General features: G+C 41.5%; 1 protein-coding gene across 3 annotated transcripts in view; it reads right to left on the bottom strand.

Annotated features, from left to right (window-relative positions):
- The window catches only part of PTPN3 (protein tyrosine phosphatase non-receptor type 3), a 421,949-nt gene that overhangs the window by 13,696 nt on the left and 388,770 nt on the right, over window positions 1–19,483 (bottom strand). For all 3 annotated transcript variants that reach the window (XM_075314923.1, XM_075314926.1, XM_075314925.1), the window contains 3 exons: window positions 14,216–14,344; window positions 10,364–10,509; window positions 2,764–2,899 (listed from right to left, as the gene is read on the bottom strand). In XM_075314923.1, the coding sequence (XP_075171038.1) occupies window positions 2,764–2,899; window positions 10,364–10,509; window positions 14,216–14,344 (411 nt within the window). The remainder of the gene's footprint in view (window positions 1–2,763; window positions 2,900–10,363; window positions 10,510–14,215; window positions 14,345–19,483) is intronic.

The following is a 19,483-nucleotide window of genomic DNA, read 5'->3' as shown; positions in this document are numbered from 1 at the left end:
AAGGCAAAAATCAAAGTCCGCCCCCCTGATATAACTAATTTAACACCAGAAGAAGTACGCCTGTGTCTGAATAAATTAAACATTGACAAATTCCCCTGGGCCAGATGGCATTCATTCCTGCATATTGAGCTCAGTAATTGACAGACTGCGGTATCTCATCTTCTTAGACTCTCTTGTAACAGGGTTGGTACCTCAGGATTGGAGAATGACTGAAGTGGTAATGATATTTAAGAAAGGTAAGAAGGTGGATCCAGGAAACAACAGTCCAATAAGTTTGACATCACAGGTGTGCAAGGTTTTTGAGGGCATTTTAAGAGATGGCATGCAACAATATATTAGAGGGAATAATATCTTTCATGAATCCATGCTGGTTATCAATTATTATAAGTCATGTCTAACAAACATGTCTGGTTTCTATGAGGAAGTAAGTTGAAATCTGGATATTGGTAATGCAGCTGATGTGATTTATTTGAACTTGGTAAGGGCATTTGATACTGTGCAACATAACAGTCCTTGCTTCTAGAGCTTCATTACAAGGCTATGGGAAACTATAAGCAGATGGGTAAGGAATTGGCTAAAAGATAAAAAACAAAGTTGTCAAGTAGTCATAAATGGTATGTTTCTAATTGGGCAATAGTCAGCAGTGGTGTATCGCAGGGACCTGTGCTAGGACCGATTTTTTTTTTTAACTTCTTTATTAATGACCTTGTGGATGGGATTGATAGTAAAGTGTCAGTCTTTGCTTATGACACCAAACTATGTAGGATATTAAAATCTGACCTTGAAAGTATAATATTACAATAAGATCTGGATAAGATGTCAGTCATAAATGGTACATTCTCTAAATGGGCTATAGTCAGCAGTGGGGTGCCGCAGGGATCTGTGCTTGGACCGATTCTTTTTACTCTCTTTATTAATGACCTTGTGGATGGGATTGATAGTACAGTGTCAGTCTTTGCCGATGACACCAAACTATGTAGGATATTAAAAACTGACCTGGATAGTACAATATTACAAAAAGATCTGGATAAGATGTCAGAATGGGCAGATACTTGGCAAATGAGATTTAATGTTGATAAATGTAAAGTAATGCACCTAGGACGGAGTAATCCTATAGCTGCGTATACATTAAATGGAAGTAAACTCGGGACTACAGAACAGGAGAAGGACTTGGGTATTCTCATTACAAATAAGCTGAGCAGCAGCACTCAATGTCAAGCAGCAGCTGCTAAAGCAAACAAGATTTTAGGGTGTATAAAAAGAGAGATTAGATCCCGTGATCCCAACGTATTGTTACCCCTCTATAAATCACTTGTAAGACCACATCTGGAATACGGGATCCAGTTTTTGGCTCCACATTTTAAAAAGGACATTCAGAAGTTAGAGTCAGTTCAAAGGCGGGCAACTAGACTATTACAAGGAATGGAAGGCCTCCCATATGATGGCAAGTTGAAAAAGTTAGATATGTTTAGCTTAGAAAAAAGACGTCTCAGAGGAGATCTCATTTATATGTATAAATACATGTGTGGTCAATATAAAGGACTGGCACATGACTTATTTCTTCCAAAGACAATACTAAGGACCAGGGGGCACTCACTGCGAGTGGAAGAAAAGCGATTCCGACACCTAAATAGGAAAGGGTTCTTTACAGTTAGAGTGGTCAGACTGTGGAATACACTACCACAAGAGGTTGTAATGGCAGATACTATAACAGCTTTTAAAAAAGGGCTGGATGATTTCCTCAGTACACAAAACATTGTTGGTTATAAATGACTTATTGACTAAATGTAGAACTGGTGGAGGAAGGTTGAACTAGATGGACCTAGGTCTTTTTTCAACCTAAGTAACTATGTAACTATATGTCAGAATGGGCAGATACTTGGCAAATTACATTTATCAACATTAAATCTCAAGTAATGCACCTAGGATGGAGTAATCCTATAGCTGCGTATACATTAAATGGAAGTAAACTCGGGACTACAGAACAGGAGAAAGACTTGGGTATTCTGGTTACAAGTAAGCTGAGCAGCAGCACTCAATGTCAAGCAGCAGCTGCAAAAGCAAACAATATTTTAGGGTGTATAAAAGGAGATATTAGATCCCGTGATCCCAACGTATTATTACCCCTCTATAAATCATTTGTAAGGCCACATCTGGAATATGGGATCCAGTTTTGGGCTCCACAGTTTAGAAAAGGATATTAAGAAGTTAGAGTCAGTTTAAAGGTGGGCAACTAGACTACTACAAGGAATGGAAGGCCTCCCATATGATGAGAGGTTGAAAAATTTGGATTTGTTTAGGTTAGAAAAAAAGACGACATCTCAGAGGAGATCTCATTTCTATGTATAAATACATGTGTGGTCAATATAAAGAACTGGCACATGACTTATTCCTTCCAAAGTCAATACTAAGGACCAGGGGGCACTCACTGCGAGTGGAAGAAAAGAGATTCCGGCAGCTAAATAGGGCATTCTACAGTCTGACTGCTCTAACTGTAAAGAACCCTTTCCTAACACAAGAGGTAGTAATGGCAGACACTATAACAGCTTTTAAAAAGGGGCTGGATGATTTCCTCAGTACACAAAACATTGTTGGTTATAAATGACTTAATGACAAAATGTAGAATTGGTGGAGGAAGGTTGAACTAGACGCCGGACCTAGGTCTTTTTCAACCTATGTAACTACTGTAATTAATATACTTTAAAATTAACTATATTGATAAGCTTAACTACATGAGTTCAAGAAAACATTAATTTTGCTTACTGATGTCTGAACCATCATAGGCCGCTGGTCTCGCATTTGCCTCACAATGTCCAAAGGATAGACAGGCTGGTTTTGTTCAATTAGACACATTGATGTTTCCATAGTAATCAGGACACCAGTACGACCTATCCCGGCACTGTCATTAAAAAAAGGTATTCATATGTTATAAACTAACATAAGACTCATTTCAGTATATTTGCTACATAATGTATTAAAGTGGTTGTCTCACCTTGTGATAAAAGTCCGCAGTCACTCTAAGTCATTGCAGACCTCTGAATCCTTACAGCACAGACTGTCAGGATTCTCCATTGTCGCTGCTGAGACCGAACATCACAAGACTGCAAGTATGCGATTTGCAAATTTCCGGCCACATGCCGACTAAATGTTCTTGGCCTCACTCCATTTGCTTGTATTGAGCAAGAACGAACACGTCCAGTCTACACATGCCCTTAGCAAAGACAATGGATAATCCTAACAGTGTGCGGTGCATGTACGGTAAGGATTCAGAAGTCTCCATTCATATACGGTGACTGCAGACTGCAGACTGATCACAAGATCAGACAACCTTTAACTAAAATCTTTTACGCAATGATTTTTATTACATGATTAAATGTTCTGTCAATTTGACAGATGAGGTAGTGGGATCAGGACAGACAAACTCTTATTTTATTCCTTATACTCATCAATGAATCTTATAATCCTTTTACAGTGCCTTGAAAAAGTATTTATATCTAGAGATCAGCGGACCCGTGGAAATTCGATTCGATTCAGTTCAGCCGGACTTTTGAAAAAGTTTGGAACCTGAACTTGACTTTAATCCCCGTGGAAGTCACTAATTGGTCAGTTGGGTCCCTTTAACATGCAGCCAGCCATAAACAAATCACTTCCTGAGTAGACTGTGCGTGGTTTTTCCATTTTTATATTTTGGTGCTCACTACATGCGATTATGCTGTTGTTTATATTTTGGTGTAGACTACATGCGATTATGCTGTTGTTTATATTTTGGTGTAGACTACATGCGATCATGTCGTTTATATTTTGGTGCTCAATACATGCGATCATGTTGTTTATATTTTGGTGCACACTACATGCGATCACACTGTTGTTTATATTTTGGTGCACACTACATCCGATCATGCTGCTGTTTATATTTTGGTGCACACTACATCCGATCATGCTGTTGTTAATATTTTGGTGTACAATACATCCGATCACACTGTTGTTTATATTTTGGTGCACACTACATCCGATCATGCTGCTGTTTATATTTTGGTGCACACTACATGCTGTTTATATTTTGGTGCACACTACATGCGATCATGCTGTTGTTTATATTTTGGTGCACACTACATGCTATCATTCTGTTTATATTTTGGTGCACACTACATGCTATCATTCTGTTTATATTTTGGTGCACACTACATGCTATCATTCTGTTTAAATTTTGGTGCACACTACATGCTATCATGCTGTTATTTATACTTTGGTGCACACTACATGCGAACACGCTGTTGTTTATATTTTGGTGCACACTACATCTGATCATGCTGTTTATATTTTGGTGCACACTACATGCTATCATGCTGTTATTTATATTTTGGTGCACACTACATGCTATCATGCTGTTATTTATACTTTGGTGCACACTACATGCGAACACGCTGTTGTTTATATTTTGGTGCACACTACATCTGATCATGCTGTTTATATTTTGGTGCACACTACATGCTATCATGCTGTTATTTATATTTTGGTGCACACTACATGCTATCATGCTGTTATTTATATTTTGGTGCACACTACATGCTATCATGCTGTTATTTATATTTTGGTGCACACTACATGCGAACACGCTGTTGTTTATATTTTGGTGCACACTACATGTGATCATGCTGTTTATATTTTGGTGCACACTACATCCGATCATGCTGTTTATATTTTGGTGCACACTACATGCGATCATGATGTTTTTATAATTTGGTGCACACTACATCCGATCATGCTGTTGTTTATAATTGGTGTACACTACATGAGATCATGCTGTTTATATTTTGGTGCACACTACATGCGATAATGCTGTTACCCCCAGTGTGAGCAGATCAAATGCTATAAGCAGCTTGCACAGGGCTGAGCAACGAGCGTACTTGGGCACAGCAATTCTCATGCGACTGGTTTTCATACATAAAGGACCTGAACACTTTTTTTTGTAAAGTGTGTTCAATACGGACACTGAACCTCGGGGTCACTCATCTCAATTAATATCTATGAACTTTTATAGATTTTTTATATTACATCCATAAACATAACTGTATATTATTGGAATTTTATGTGATGCATCAACACTAAAGTGGGCTTTACGTGCAACAACATCGCTAACGAGATGTCGTTAGGGTCACGGAATTCGTGACCCACATCCGGCCTCGTTAGCGATGTCGTTGCGTGTGAAACACAGGAACAACCATTAACGATCAAAATTACTTACCAAATCGTTGATCAGTCGTTCCTATCCCGATTATCGTTGCTGTTGCAGGACACAGGTTGTTCGTCATTCCTGCGGCAGCACACATCTCTATGTGTGACACCGCAGGAACGAGGAACAACATCGTACCTGCGGCCGCCGCCAATGAGGAAGGAAGGAGGTGGGCGGGATGTTACAGCCGCTCATCTCCACCCCTCCACTTCTATTGGGCGGCCACTTAGTGACGCCGCTGTGACGCCAAACGAACCGCCCCCTTAGAAAGGAGGCGGTTCACCGGCCACAGCGACGTCGCTAGGCAGGTAAGTATGTGTGATGGGTGTAAGCGATGTTGTGCGCCACGGGCAGCGATGTCGCCCGTGACGCACAACCGACGGGGGCAGGTGCGATCGGCAGCGACATCACTAGCGATGTCGCTGCATGTAAAGCCCGCTTAAGTATCAAGTATATGTGAAGTGTGAAGGAAATGATACATGGTTTTCTAAATATTTAAAAAATGACAATCTTAAAATTGTGATGTTCATTTGTATTCAGCCCCCAAGTCAATACTTTGTAGGACCACGTTTCACGGTAAATACTGCTGCCTTTATGTCTCTAGTAGCTTAGCACATGTAGAGACTGAAATTTTTGCCCAAGCGTCTTTGCCAACTAGCTGTAGCTCAATGAGATTGAATGGAGAGTGTCTGGAAACAGCAATTTTCAAGTCTTGCCACATATTCTCATTGGCATTTAGGTCTGGACTGTGACTGGGCCATTTAAACACATGCTTTGATCTAAACTATTACATTGAAGTTCTGGCAGTATGTTTAGGGTCATTGTCCTGCTGGAAGGTGAACCTATGCCCCAGTCTCAAGCCTTTGGCAGCCTCTAATAGGTTTTCCTTCAGGATCACCCGATATTTAGTGCCATACATCAACTTTAACCAACTTCCCTGTTCCTACTGCAGAAAATGATTCCCACAGAATGATGCTTTCATTACCATGTTTGAAACATTGGAGATGGTGTTTTCAGGGTGATGTGCACAGTGTTAGTTTTCTGCTGCCCATAGCGTTTTGCATTTAGCCCAAAACATTCTACTTTGGTCTCATCTGACGAGAGCATATTCCACATGCTGGTTATGTTCACAAAATGGCTTTTTGCAAACTACAAATGGAACTTTTATGGCTTACTTTCAAAATTGACTTTCTTCTTGGCTATCTTCCCTAAAGGCCATATATGTGAAATTTATGACTAATATTTGTCCTGAAGACAGATTCTCCCACCTGAGCTCTGGATCTCTGCAGCTCCTACAGAGCGACCATGGGTCTCCTGACTGCTTACCTAATTAGTGCTCTTCTTGCTTGGGATTCCAGTTTAGGTGGACGGCCATGTCTTGGTAGGTTTACAGTTATGCCAAAGCCCTTCCATTTTGTATGATGGATTGAACAGGCCTCCGTGAGATGTTCAGTCTTGGGCTATATTTATTTTTATAACCTAACCCTTCTTTACTTCACTTTATTGTCTGGTCTTTTCCAGGGTTTTCATAATGCTATTTGGTCCATGATGTTCTAAAAGAAATCTCTGAGTTCTTCATGGAACAGCTGTAGTTATACTGAGAATACATTACACACAGGTGGACTCAATTTACTAATTGCGTGACTGCTGATGGCAATTGGTCAATCAGTAGTTTATTTAGAGGTATCAGACTACAGGGGGCTGAATACAAATTATGTAACAATTTTCAGATTTATGGTTTTGAAATATTTAGAAAAACATGTATCATTTCCTTGACACTTCACAAATACTTGAAACTTAGCATTGGTAAAATACATTTAAGGTTGTGGGTGTAACTTGATGATATTTGGAAAAAGTTCACTGGATATGAATAGTTTTTAAAGGCATTGTAGACTCCCTTTACTAACAGATCAGTCTGCACAGCATGATATAAGAGACATAAAGTCAGTCTTTTCATGCTAAAGTTAAATGAGATTATGTCAGGGACACCATTAAAGGTGGCTTTACACACTGCAACATCGCAAACGACATCGCTGTAACGTCACCGGTTTTGTGACGTTATAGCGACCTCCCCAGCGACATTGCAGTGTGTGAAACACATCAGCGACCTGGCCCCTGCTGTGAAGTTGCTGATCGCTACAAATCGTTCAGGACCATTCTTTGGTCCTTTGTTTCCCGCTGTGCAGCAAAGTCTCAGTGTGTAAAGGGGACTTTACAGCGACTTCGTTAGCGACTTCCCTTTCAAAAAGCTGCTTTAGGCCTGCAACACACATCCGTTTAAAACGTGCGTGTTTGGTCCGTTTCTGTACATACCGGAGATACGACCAAACGTGCACATATGTTTTTTTATGTTTAAAGGCACACGTGCGTGTTATTTGATCTTCCGAGAAATGTCCATGTGTGATGCAAAATGTCGGTACTACATGTCGGAAGACAGAGTAGCGGGATGAGAATGAACTCGGGTGAACTTCACCCGACATCATTGTCATGCCGCGGCTCTGTTTGTGTGCCGTGTACTGATTAGCGGTCACCTGTGAAGGATTCACCGGTGACCTCTAATCCCCCAAGTGACTGAAGTGTCCCCCCCTCTCTCTATGATTGGTTGCAGTGAGACACGCCCCCACGCTGAGTGACAAGTTTCTCACTGCACCCAATCACAGTAGCCGGTGGGCGTGTCACTATGGAGTATAGAAATAAATAAATAAATAATTAAAAAAAACGGCGTGCGGTTCCCCCCAAATTTAATACCAGCCAGATAAAGCCATACAGCTGAAGGCTGGTATTCTCAGGATGGGGAGCTCCACGTTATGGGGAGCCCCCCAGCCTAACAATATCAGTCAGCAGCCGCCCAGAATGGCCGCATACATTAGATGCGACTGTTCTGGGACAGTACCCGGCTCTTCCCGATTTGCCCTGGTGCGTTGGCAAATCGGGGTAATAAGGAGTTATTGGCAGCCCATAGCTGCCAATAAGTCCTAGATTAATCATGTCAGGCGTCTCCCTGAGAAACCTTCCATGATTACTCTGTAAATTACAGTAAATAAACACACAGAACTGAAAAATCCTTTATTAGAAATAAAAACCACAAACACATTCCCTGGTTCACTACTTTAATCAGCCCCAAAAAGCCCTCCATGTCCGGCGGAATCCAGGATGGTCCAGCGTCGCATCCAGCTCTGCTGCATGGAGGTGACCGGAGCTGCTGAAGACACCGCCGCTCCCGTCACCTCCACGCAGCAAATGAAGAGAGCCGCGTGATCGCCTGAGCTGTCACTGAGGTTACCTGGATCCAGCGGTGGATGCAGCGGTGGCCGCGGGTAACCTCAGTGACAGCTCAGCTGATCGCGATACTAACCTCAGTTGCTGCGTGGAGCTGACCGGAGCGGCGGTGAGTAGCGCGATCAGCTGAGCTGTCACTGAGGTTACCCGCGGCCACCGCTGCATCCACTGCTGGATCCAGGTAACCTCAGTGACAGCTCAGCCGATCACGCGGCTCTCTTCATTTGCTGCGTGGAGGTGACAGGAGCGGCGGTGTCTTCAGCAGCTCCGGTCACCTCCATGCAGCAGAGCTGGAAGCGACGCTGGACCATCCTGGATTACGCCGGGCATGGAGGGCTTTTTGGGGCTGATTAAAGTGGTGAACCAGGGAATGTGTTTGTGTTTTTTATTTCTAATAAAGGATTTTTCAGTTGTGTCTGTTTATTTACTGTAATTTACAGATTAATCATGGAAGGTATCTCAGGGAGACGCCTGACATGATTAATCTAGGACTTATTGGCAGCTATGGGCTGCCAATAACTCCTTATTACCCCGATATGCCAACGCACCAGGGCAAATCGGGAAGAGCCGGGTACTGTCCCAGAACAGTCGCATCTAATGTATGCGGCCATTCTGGGCGGCTGCTGACGGATATTGTTAGGCTGGGGGGCTCCCCATAACGTGGAGCTCCCCATCCTGAGAATACCAGCCTTCAGCCATATGGCTTTATCTGGCTGGTATTAAATTTGGGGAGAACCGCACGCCATTTTTTTTAATTATTTATTTCTATACTCCATAGTGACACGCCCACCGGCTGCTGTGATTGGGTGCAGTGAGACACCTGTCACTCAGCGTGGGGGCGTGTCTCACTGCAACTAATCATAGGCGCCGGTGGGCGGGGAAAGCAGGGAATACGAGATTGTTTAATGAGCGGCCGGCTTTTTCAAATTAGAAAAAGCCGCCGGAGCAGTGTGAACGCCGTGCAGCGCCGGTGATCAGGGATCGGTGAGTATGAGAGAGGGGGGGACACTTCAGTCACTCGGGGGATTAGCGGTCACCAGTAAATCCTTCACAGGTGACCGCTAATCAGTACACGGCACACAGACAGAGCCGCGGCATGACAATGAAGTCGGGTGAAGTTCACCCGAGTTCATTCTCATCGCGCTACTCTGTCTGCTGTCTGCCGACAGTTTTCACGGTGGTTTTCACGGATGTGTGTTTTAGGTCTGACAACGTCCCCAATGACTAGCTAGGTCGTTCTGCAGGTCCGGATCGCTGTTGCGTCGTTGGCCAGGTCTGCCTGTTTGACAGCTCACCAGAGACTTTGTAGCGATCCCGGCCAGGTTGGGATCGCTGGTGGGATCGCTAGAAAGTCTCAGTGTGTAAAGGGGCCTTTACTTATGTAACAGTAATCCCATATTCCAGATTATCATATGAATAACGATGGACAACAAAACATGAATTAAAGGGGTATTCCCATCTTCAACATCCGATCCCAATATGTAGTAGGTGTAATAATAATAATAATAATAATAATAATAATAATATTATACTTAGTGAATCAGGAGAAGTATACTATATTTCTAAGTCACTTACCTCATGTTCATGGCACTGGAGGCCCTTAAGTAACCATGGTTATGATCATGCATATAGCCAGAGTTAGGTATCTATGGTTACGACCACTGGAAACTAAGCTGCAATGCCCTGGACATGAGGTAAGCAACATGGCTATATCAGGAGAACTATACTACATTTCTAATTGGAGGTATTTGATAATATTCTTCTTATTACACCTACTACATATTGCGATAGAATCATGGGAGATGGGAATACCCCTTTAACTGCTAACATGACCAGAAGCAATATAATTACCTGCAGTGTACAAGCATGGGTTGCTTTTCCTCTCTCTTTTGCCTCACACAGGTTACAAATTCCAGGAAATCAGATGATTCATCAGGTACGCCATGATCAGGCCAAGCAACGTATTGCAAGTGAGAAACCGGAAGCTCTTCTCCTGTCTGGAAATAATAGGTGGGTTACATAGGCTTTCCAAATGTTTACCCATTTTCTGTCATACATATGTATGCTGGTGTGTCATTTAAGACAATAGAATTACGAGCTAATCAATGTATTGTTTCTAAAATTATCTATGTGCGAATCGGTTCAGGTACTTTTGGCCAAATTGCATATTTAGCATGCTCCGCATTATCATGTAACCCAGAGATGCTACAAGGGTAAGAATAAAAGTTCTGCTTTAATTTAAAAAACACACCACAAATTGCTATGAATTTTGTTTGATGTTATAGCTGCTGTTGTTTTTTACTTGTGATGTTGTTTTAGTAAAAAAAAAACCCTTTTTTTCTACTTTAATACAACCTCTATGATAGAATATTGCCTCTTGAAGTTGTGCAGGAGATTGGTAGCTTTTAGACATGATGTGTAATAAATATTCACTAAAGGAGTATCCGACTATTGGGACCCGCGTGACACTTGAGCGTAGGACCCTTTATGTGCTATCTGGAATGCAGCAATGGCTGTGCAATGGCTGTGCAATGGCTGTGCAAATCTCTCCACTAGTACAGGAGCTCTGAAAATTGCAAAGCACCCTTGTTTGGGTGGGCCCTTCATCAATTAGACATCAATAGCATACACAATCTCTTCCCACATTTTAAAATGCAAAAACTATTACTGTTTCTCGTATTCATTCTCGTCTGGACTACTGCAACAGTCTTCTGATTGGATTCCCCTTTACCAAACTTTCTCCTCTCCAATCCATCATGAATGCAGCAGCCAGGGTTGTATTTCTGTCCATCTGCTGTAACAAAGCCTCCAAATTGTGCCAGTCATTGTATTAGTTACCCACCCACTACAGAGTATAATCTTCTTTCTCATCCACAATTTTTTTCACAGTTCTGGACCACCCTATTTCTCTTCCTTCATATATGTCTATGAGGAGCTGGCTCTGGACTAAAGACTATTGGATCAATAGAAGAGTGCAGTCCATGGGTCTAAGGGATGCAGACTTTTTCCAGCACAGAGTGCTGGTAATGTCGATCTCATTGTTGTTCTCTTTATTGTGTTTTATTAAACATCTTCTTTCATGTCAGTGTACGCTACACAGAAGGCCAGGCACAAGATTGGTACACATTCGATTACTCTTGTTAGTTTCACAGGGGCCTCAATTAAGCCATGCATCTCCCAGCCACTTGTCCCATTAGGTAGATGGTGATAGTAGATCCAGTGAAGCCGTCACCACAGTGGGTCTTCCATGCAGTTACAGGTGAGATGCTCGGAATCAGGAAAATACCTGCACCAATGCACAGGGGGGCGGCTTGAGGTACTTATGACACTGACAAGGGGATGGGTGGTTGTTGCCAACTCTAGCTGGAAACACGTGCTATCTTCATGATATCTGACATCTGGAGGAGCATAGGCTGTGACTCCAGACCATACAGTGGAAGATACAAAAGCTGTGGGCCAACCAACACTTGGGAGACAGTGGATATTGGCTAGTTTGGGGGAAGTCGAATTACTGGTCCTGGTTTGGAAGCTTGTGGACTGGGGGCATCTCGGTTTGTCCATCTACCTGGAGTTGCTGAAAGACCATGGATGGAAGAATAAAAATAATTGCATTGTTAACCTGCCTAGGTGGTTAATACAACCCAGAACCTCAGATCTTCACAATGTCTGTCACCCCATTGATGCCCTTCATTCTGCAACTGATCCAAGACTTCCCTTGTACTGTGCCAGTTTTCTAGAATGCACCACCCAGGACAATCCAACTAATACGTAGCGCTCACATTTTTAAGTATGCCTTAAAAATACATCTCTTTAGATAGACTTATCACTAATCTAACAATTCCCTGTTACCTCTTGCAAAATTTACCTCGGAGTCTGATTCCTCCTATTCATCTGTTCCTATACATTCCATGCAATCAATAGCACTTGGTAACTGTATTTAGACAGATACCTGCTGATGATGGTTCATGCAGCTGTATCTATTTATTATAATGATGTATGGACCATACCTGACTAGCAGTCTATACCTTTTGTGTCCCTACCACCTATTCCTTTATAGATTGTAAGAAAATAATTACAATGTGAAATTTTGCATACCGTATTTTTCGGACTGTAAGGCGCACATAAAAGCCTAGGATTTTCTCAGAAATCGAAAGTGCGCCTTATAGTCCAGTGCGCCTTGTATATGAATACAAGCGAGCATTATGCCTCCTGTTAAGAGACATGCTTACTCACCTAAACCGGTCGCTCCAGTGCTGGTTGATCAGATGGGCCGCGCTGTTCTCCGGGACCGGTGCCTCCTCTTTCGGCCATCTTGATCCTCTGTCTTCTGAAGCCTGTGTGCATGATGCATCCACGTCATACAAACTCGCCGGCACGGAGGTCCTGCGCAGGTGCACTAAAATACTGTACTTTGATCTGCCCTGAGCAGGGCAGATCAAAGTGCGCCTGCAAAGGACCTCAGTGCTGGTGAGTGTGTATGATGTGGACGCGTCATGCACACAGGCTTCAGAAGACAGAGGAGCATGATGGCCTAAAGAGGAGGCGCCGGTCCCGGAGAACAGCGCCGCCCATCTAGCCAACCAGCACCGCAGTGACCGGTTTAGGTGAGTAAGGTGTTTTTTATGTTCTACAGTGCGGCCTGTACTCTTAGATACAGCATGTTAGAATGCTGAACAGAGCAGCGTCGGACTGGCTACCGGAGGAATCTCCAGTAATGCCAGGCTTGAATTCAGGTACCTGCAGTGCACTCCGGAGTGCTCACCTAAGCTCCGGAGTGCAACCTAGACTGTAACGCGAGCACCGAGTGATTGATTCCCCAGCAATTGCGGTTCAGTTCATGACAGCAGCAGACAGGCTGGGGTGATCTCCGGTGCTCTCACCTGAACTCCGGATTGCACCCCGGCCTTTTCGCAGCTGTCATGAATTTAATGCGCTGTGGCTTATAATCCGGTGAGCCTTATATATGAACCTAGGCGCCTTAGCAGGCTCTCATTGCTAATGTGGTTTCTTTATTGATACATTGTTAAAATTTTCATATGAAGACCATAGATGGAGGGTTTAGTACATAGGATTTAACACGTTTCGGACTTCATAATGATAAAAATAAAAAACAGTCCTTAATCATAAGTGTTTCTCCCGTTTGTCTGCTGTTCTCTGCAAGCTGATTTGGACTTGCCAGCGGACCTCGTGCATCCCTGAGATTCTGCGGCATTGGGTGACAGGTGAGCTGGAATCTCTCTTTTTTTTCATCTCATTGCTAATGCACCTTATAATCCGGTGCGCCTATAGTCCGAAAAATACGGTACATAGAAATGTTGTTACCAGATCAACAAGGAGTGACATTTTATTTTTTTTCTACATTGCTGTATAAAACAAATACACTGTGTAAAATTTGCCAAATCCAAACAAAAAATGTATTATTTCTTGCAGAATGATGATGCAAGTTTCCAATCTGTTTGAATGGTGTCTACCGAATCCCACTATTATACCATGTTCCTACATAGCATTGACAGTTTTTTTTCTGCTCCGTTTTTGCATTTAACAAGTATAGAATCAGCTGCCCTCTCAAGTCTCCAAGAAAAGAGAATATCACAAAATATTACGCTCACGCTGCTACAATTAAAGTAAAACCTGCAAACGTCTTTAAACATCTACTGTCACTTTACATTGATGGTTTGTGGTGAGAAAGGCAACAGTTTTTACCTCTGTGTTTGTTAATATCATTTCTCTGAAAACATAGGCAATTGTACAGTCTTCAGTGTTACACGTTACTCGAAAATTCCCATATTCCATGACATCAGGAGGGTCGGGCCAATACTGTTGACATTTGGTCTAAAGGAACACAGACATTTATTAATATATGGAGGAATTCTAAAGATAATTTATACGCATTTTTATTTCTAATTCCTTTTCAAAATCAATGGACAAAACTACATAGCTTTTATAGCGATAACACACATAATAACATATTAGATAGACTAGAGTGGGGCCGGACAATATACTGCTCACAAACAATTTCTATATCCAAGAAATTATGCAGTTTAATATCAGGATTCAAAAAGACAAAGTAGCAAAGCATAACAAGATGATATAAATCTGGTATCGCTGTAATCATACTGACCCAAAATATAAAATCGGTCTTATCACTTTTACCGCATGGTGAACAGCACAAAAAGGAAAAATATATATATATATAAAAAAAGTGAATAGCTGGTTTGTGTTCATTTTGCTTCTGAAAAACCTAAATAAAGAGTGATCAATGTTATTCACACCAAAATGGTACTAAAAAAAACCTCTTCAGCTCGACATGCAAAAGATAAGCTCTCATACAGCCCTGCTCACAAAAAATAAAAAGGTTATGTCTCTCTGAATATGGCAAGAAAGACACTTTTTTTTTTTTTTTTTTTTAAGAAAAGCATGTTTACTGTGTGATAGCAAAGCATAAAAAAAATCTATATAAATCTGGTATTGCTGAAATTGTACTAACCTGAGGAATGCCATCTCATCACCAATACCGCAAGGTATAAAAATATGAACTATTTGTCTACTGCTGTCTATTTGTTCATTCTACCTCCCAAAAATCAAAATAAGGTTCAGTTCACATTTATCCTGCCCTCTCTGCTGAGCGCTTACATCAGGGATTCACTGTAATTCCCAAAAACCGCGATTCAGACAAAACCCCCGACAGAACCACTCACTATAATGAGGCAGATGGAATCATGTTAGACTCCTGGTCTCTGTTCCGGAAATGTCCCATCATTTTAGGCGAATTTTTAGTGCACAAGTGTTGACAACCACAGCTCTGTTTGCGCCTAAAAATGATGGATAGCGCCAGAACAGAAGTCAAACAGAGAAGAAAGTGACTTTATTTGTCTCAGAGTGAGCAGTCCTGCCAGGGGTTTGGTCTGATTTACAAGGAAGCCCCAATGGAAATGCTCAGTGTAGAAAAGAAACACGTGATGCCAGCCTTATACTGAAAGTGATCAAAAAACGTTATGTACTGCAAAATATTATCAATAAAACGCACTTAGATCCATGATCTGTCATTGGAAATATAGGGGGTTCCCACATTACTGGCAGAACAAAGACTCTGGAAAAGCAACATGGCTTCTCTCCCCCAAATAAATTATAGTGAGATTAGCACTTCCAAATCCAAACGCCTTCCACCTTCTTAGCTCGTTTGTTTAAAGCACAGCAATCCACCCCGTTTGGCACTATTGTAGTTGGGAGAGCGTACTTAATTTACAGGTCATGTGTCGCCAGAAGCACTAGCTGGGCACAATGTATGGACACTAAACGGCGTTCAGGTGAAATTGCACAATCTATTTTGGGGTCCAGTTTGACCTAGTAACCCTTGTATACCTGAAATATTTGCAGCTAATAATTTTTTGTACCTCTAAAATGTTATATTTCTACATTCTATTATTATAAAGTTCTGTGAGGCACCTGTAGGTTCAAAATACTCGTTACACCCCTATATGAATTCGTTAAGCAAATAAAGTTTCCAAAATGGTGTTACTTGTGGAGTCGTCTGATCTAGCACCTCAGGGGCTGAGCTAATGGAACCCACAAAAAGAACCTGCAATCTAAAGCCAAGTTGTGCTCCTTTACATCCGATCATCCGATCCTCACCATTGGCTCAAACAGTAGTGTACAACAACATAAGGGGTATGGACACATTTGGTAAAAATAGCATAATAAATTGTTTTAACCTGTTACCACTTGTGTGAATTAAAACTTTGAGGCTAAAGTAAAATATTAGTGGAAAGGCCCCCAAATTTTCATTTTCATAACACAAATCTTATAATATTTGGTGTTTATTTTGTGGGTTAAAAATGCTCACCACACCAAGAGATTAATTATTTATGGGGTTCAGTTTTCCAAATGGGGTCACCTGTGGATGTTTCTGCATTTTTGGCACCTCCGGGTCTCTGCAAATGGCAACATGGTATACAAATGTGTGTTGCAAAAATTAAATAGCGCTGTCTGCTTTGCCATGTGCCTAAACATTAGATTTTGACCACATATGGGATATATCTGGGTTAGGGAGAAATAGCTTACTAAATCATGGGGTTTATTTTCAAAGTCGATTATTTAGGGACCTATTCCGATTTCAAACAGGTTAAAGGTTTAGCAGCAATTTACAAAACCTTAGTAACATCCTGACAAAATAAAATGACATTTCAAACACAATGCAGCTGTAAAGTAGATGCATGGGAAATGTTATTTATTAATTATTTTATACAGGATGATTAACTTGTTTAAGAATATAAAAATTAAAAAAGTTTTAAAATTACAAATTTTGCCAATTTTTCCCCAAAATACTGATATTTTCACAAACAAATGCAAAACACAATGACCTAACTTTACCACTAGCAAAGTCCAATGTGTCACTAAAAAACAATCTCAGAATCACTATAAAATATGATGAAGCATTCTGGAAATATTATGACATAAATCAACACTGATCAGATTTTGAAAAATTGGGCAAGGTCATTAAAAGGTTATTCTCATCTTCAAGATCCTATCCCAATATGTAGTAGGTATAATAATTATAATATTAGCAAATCCCTCCAACTAGAAATGTAGTATAGTTCTCCTGATATAGCCATGTCTTACCTCATGTGCAGGGCACAGCAGCTTAGGTATCCATAGTATAATATTGCTTCTACTACATATTGCTTTGTAGTGTTGTACTTTTGAACAATACCATTAATTTTACCACATAGTGTACTGGAAAAGGGAAAACAAGATTCCAAGTGCAGTGAAATTATGGAACCCCCTGCACTTTTGACATTGTTTTTTGGAAATAGTTTTTCATAACGTATATTGTATGGTTACAGCAATACCAAATATGTCCCTTTTTTATTACTTTAGTGCTAAAAATCACAAATTTGTAAAAAAGAAAAACATTGTTTTATCGCTGCTCTCCAAGACCCATAATGTTTTCTTTTTTTGGTTGATGGAGCGGTATGAGGGCTTTTGTGGGGAGAGAATCATTTTTAGCAATACCCCCTTGGGATAGATATAACATTTTGATCGTATCTTAAAGCATGACCAAAAAAATAATGACAATTTGGTTGGTGTTTTGATTTTTTCTGTTCACAGTGTTTACTGATTGGGTTAATTATTTTTATATTTTGATCAGATCAGACTTTTATGGTCGTGGTGATATCACGTGTAAATTTTATCTTTTTTAATGAGATACAAAAGGAGAGATTCAAACTTATGTTTTTTTCATTCATTGCTTTTCATATTTTTAAAAACTTTTTACTGTATTTCTTAGTCCTCTTACGGGACTTTAATCTGCGATTGTCTGATCAATTGTGTTATATACAGCAATACCACAGTATTGCTTCATATAATAAAAATCAAGGTCTCCTTTGTAGGCTGGCCACAGGCTGGATTTCAATGGAGCTCCGTGATGACAAGCTCGGAGGTCTTCAATAGACCCCAAAGTACCATAGCTACCCAGGTGTGCCCCACAATCTCGTTACAGGGTACAGGGGTGCAGATGTGAATATATAATGAGGCACCCTAATGCCGGCATGTTGTTAATGCTGCTGTCAGAGCCTGACAGCGACATTTAGCAGGTTGACAGTCTGCATCTGTTAGAGGCAGGTCCTAGCTGTGTGTCACAGCCATTGTCTGCCGGGCAAGGAGCGGGCTCACATAGTGATCCATACACCCACTACCAACTTGCACCTTACATGTATGGCAGATGTCGGTCAGGGGTAAAGCCAGGATTTTTTGTGTTAATTGATTTACAAACATTGTTAATGATTTTTTTTTAAACTCGTATCACTATCTGGATTAAAAATAAAAAAAATAGAAGTGTTGTAATGTTCTTACTGGTCCATGGGTCTATTCTAGAGTATTGTATTCTAGATGTACAAAAGCAGCGATAGACACAAACTACATCTATTGTATTGAAGCATCTAATGAGCGTGTAACAAGGGTCATTGTGAAGGAAGAGAGAGGAAGAATTTTGTGACATCACCTGTTATATAGATCACGTGTTATGAGCCGTCATTGTTGTAATTTCGCCTGTTATGATAATGAATGAATATCAAAGAGATTTCTGGCACTCACGTCAATGCAACATTATATTTCGGCATAAAACTCTATGCAGTATTAGGACGTATTTCATCCCAGGTTTTTGCAAGTAGCCTTAAGGGCGCTTTATACGCTGCGACATCGCTAGCGATCGCACCCGCCCCCGTCTTTTGTGCGTCACGGGCAAATCACTGCCCGTGGCGAACAATATCGGAGGTACGCGTCACACGCACATACCTTCCCAACGATGTCGCTGTGGCCAGTGAACAGCCAGTTTTTTAAGGGGCGGTTTGTGCGGCGTCACAGCGATGTCAATCAGCGGACCACCAATATAAGCAGAGGGGCGGAGAGCAGCCGCATTCACGTCACTCCCACCTCGTTGCCGGAGGACGCAGGAACGCTATTGTTCGTCGCTCCTGAGGTGTCACACGTAGCGATGTGTGCTGCCTCAGGAATGACAAACAATCTGCGTCCAGCACGAGCAACGATATTTTGAAAATGAACGACATGTCAACGATCAGCGATTTTGTGAGTATTTCTGATCGTTAGCGGTCGCTCGTACGTGTCACACGCAACGACATCGCTAACAAGGCCGGATGTGCGTCACAAATTCTGTGACCCCAGCGATATCTCGGTAGCGATGTCGTTGAGTGTAAAGTGGCCTTTAGGCCTCTTTCACACATGAGTTTTTTGCCATCAGTGACAATCCATCGAAATGTGAAAAAAAAACAATCCAGCGCTGGATCCGTTTTTTTTTTCTCATTGACTTGTATTAGCAATGGATTGCAATGGATGGCCTGATGTTGCATCCGTCGTACAACGGATCCGTAGAAAAATTTCTTTGCGGCCGACGGAAGCGACGTCCAGAGGAACATTTTTGTCACTGTCGAAAAAACAAACGGTGCTGGATCCGTC

This window comes from Anomaloglossus baeobatrachus, chromosome 6 (genome assembly GCF_048569485.1).
Source record: "Anomaloglossus baeobatrachus isolate aAnoBae1 chromosome 6, aAnoBae1.hap1, whole genome shotgun sequence".
In the NCBI taxonomy this organism is placed as follows: Eukaryota; Metazoa; Chordata; class Amphibia; order Anura; family Aromobatidae; genus Anomaloglossus; species Anomaloglossus baeobatrachus.
This window is presented reverse-complemented; position numbering and strand designations above follow the sequence as displayed.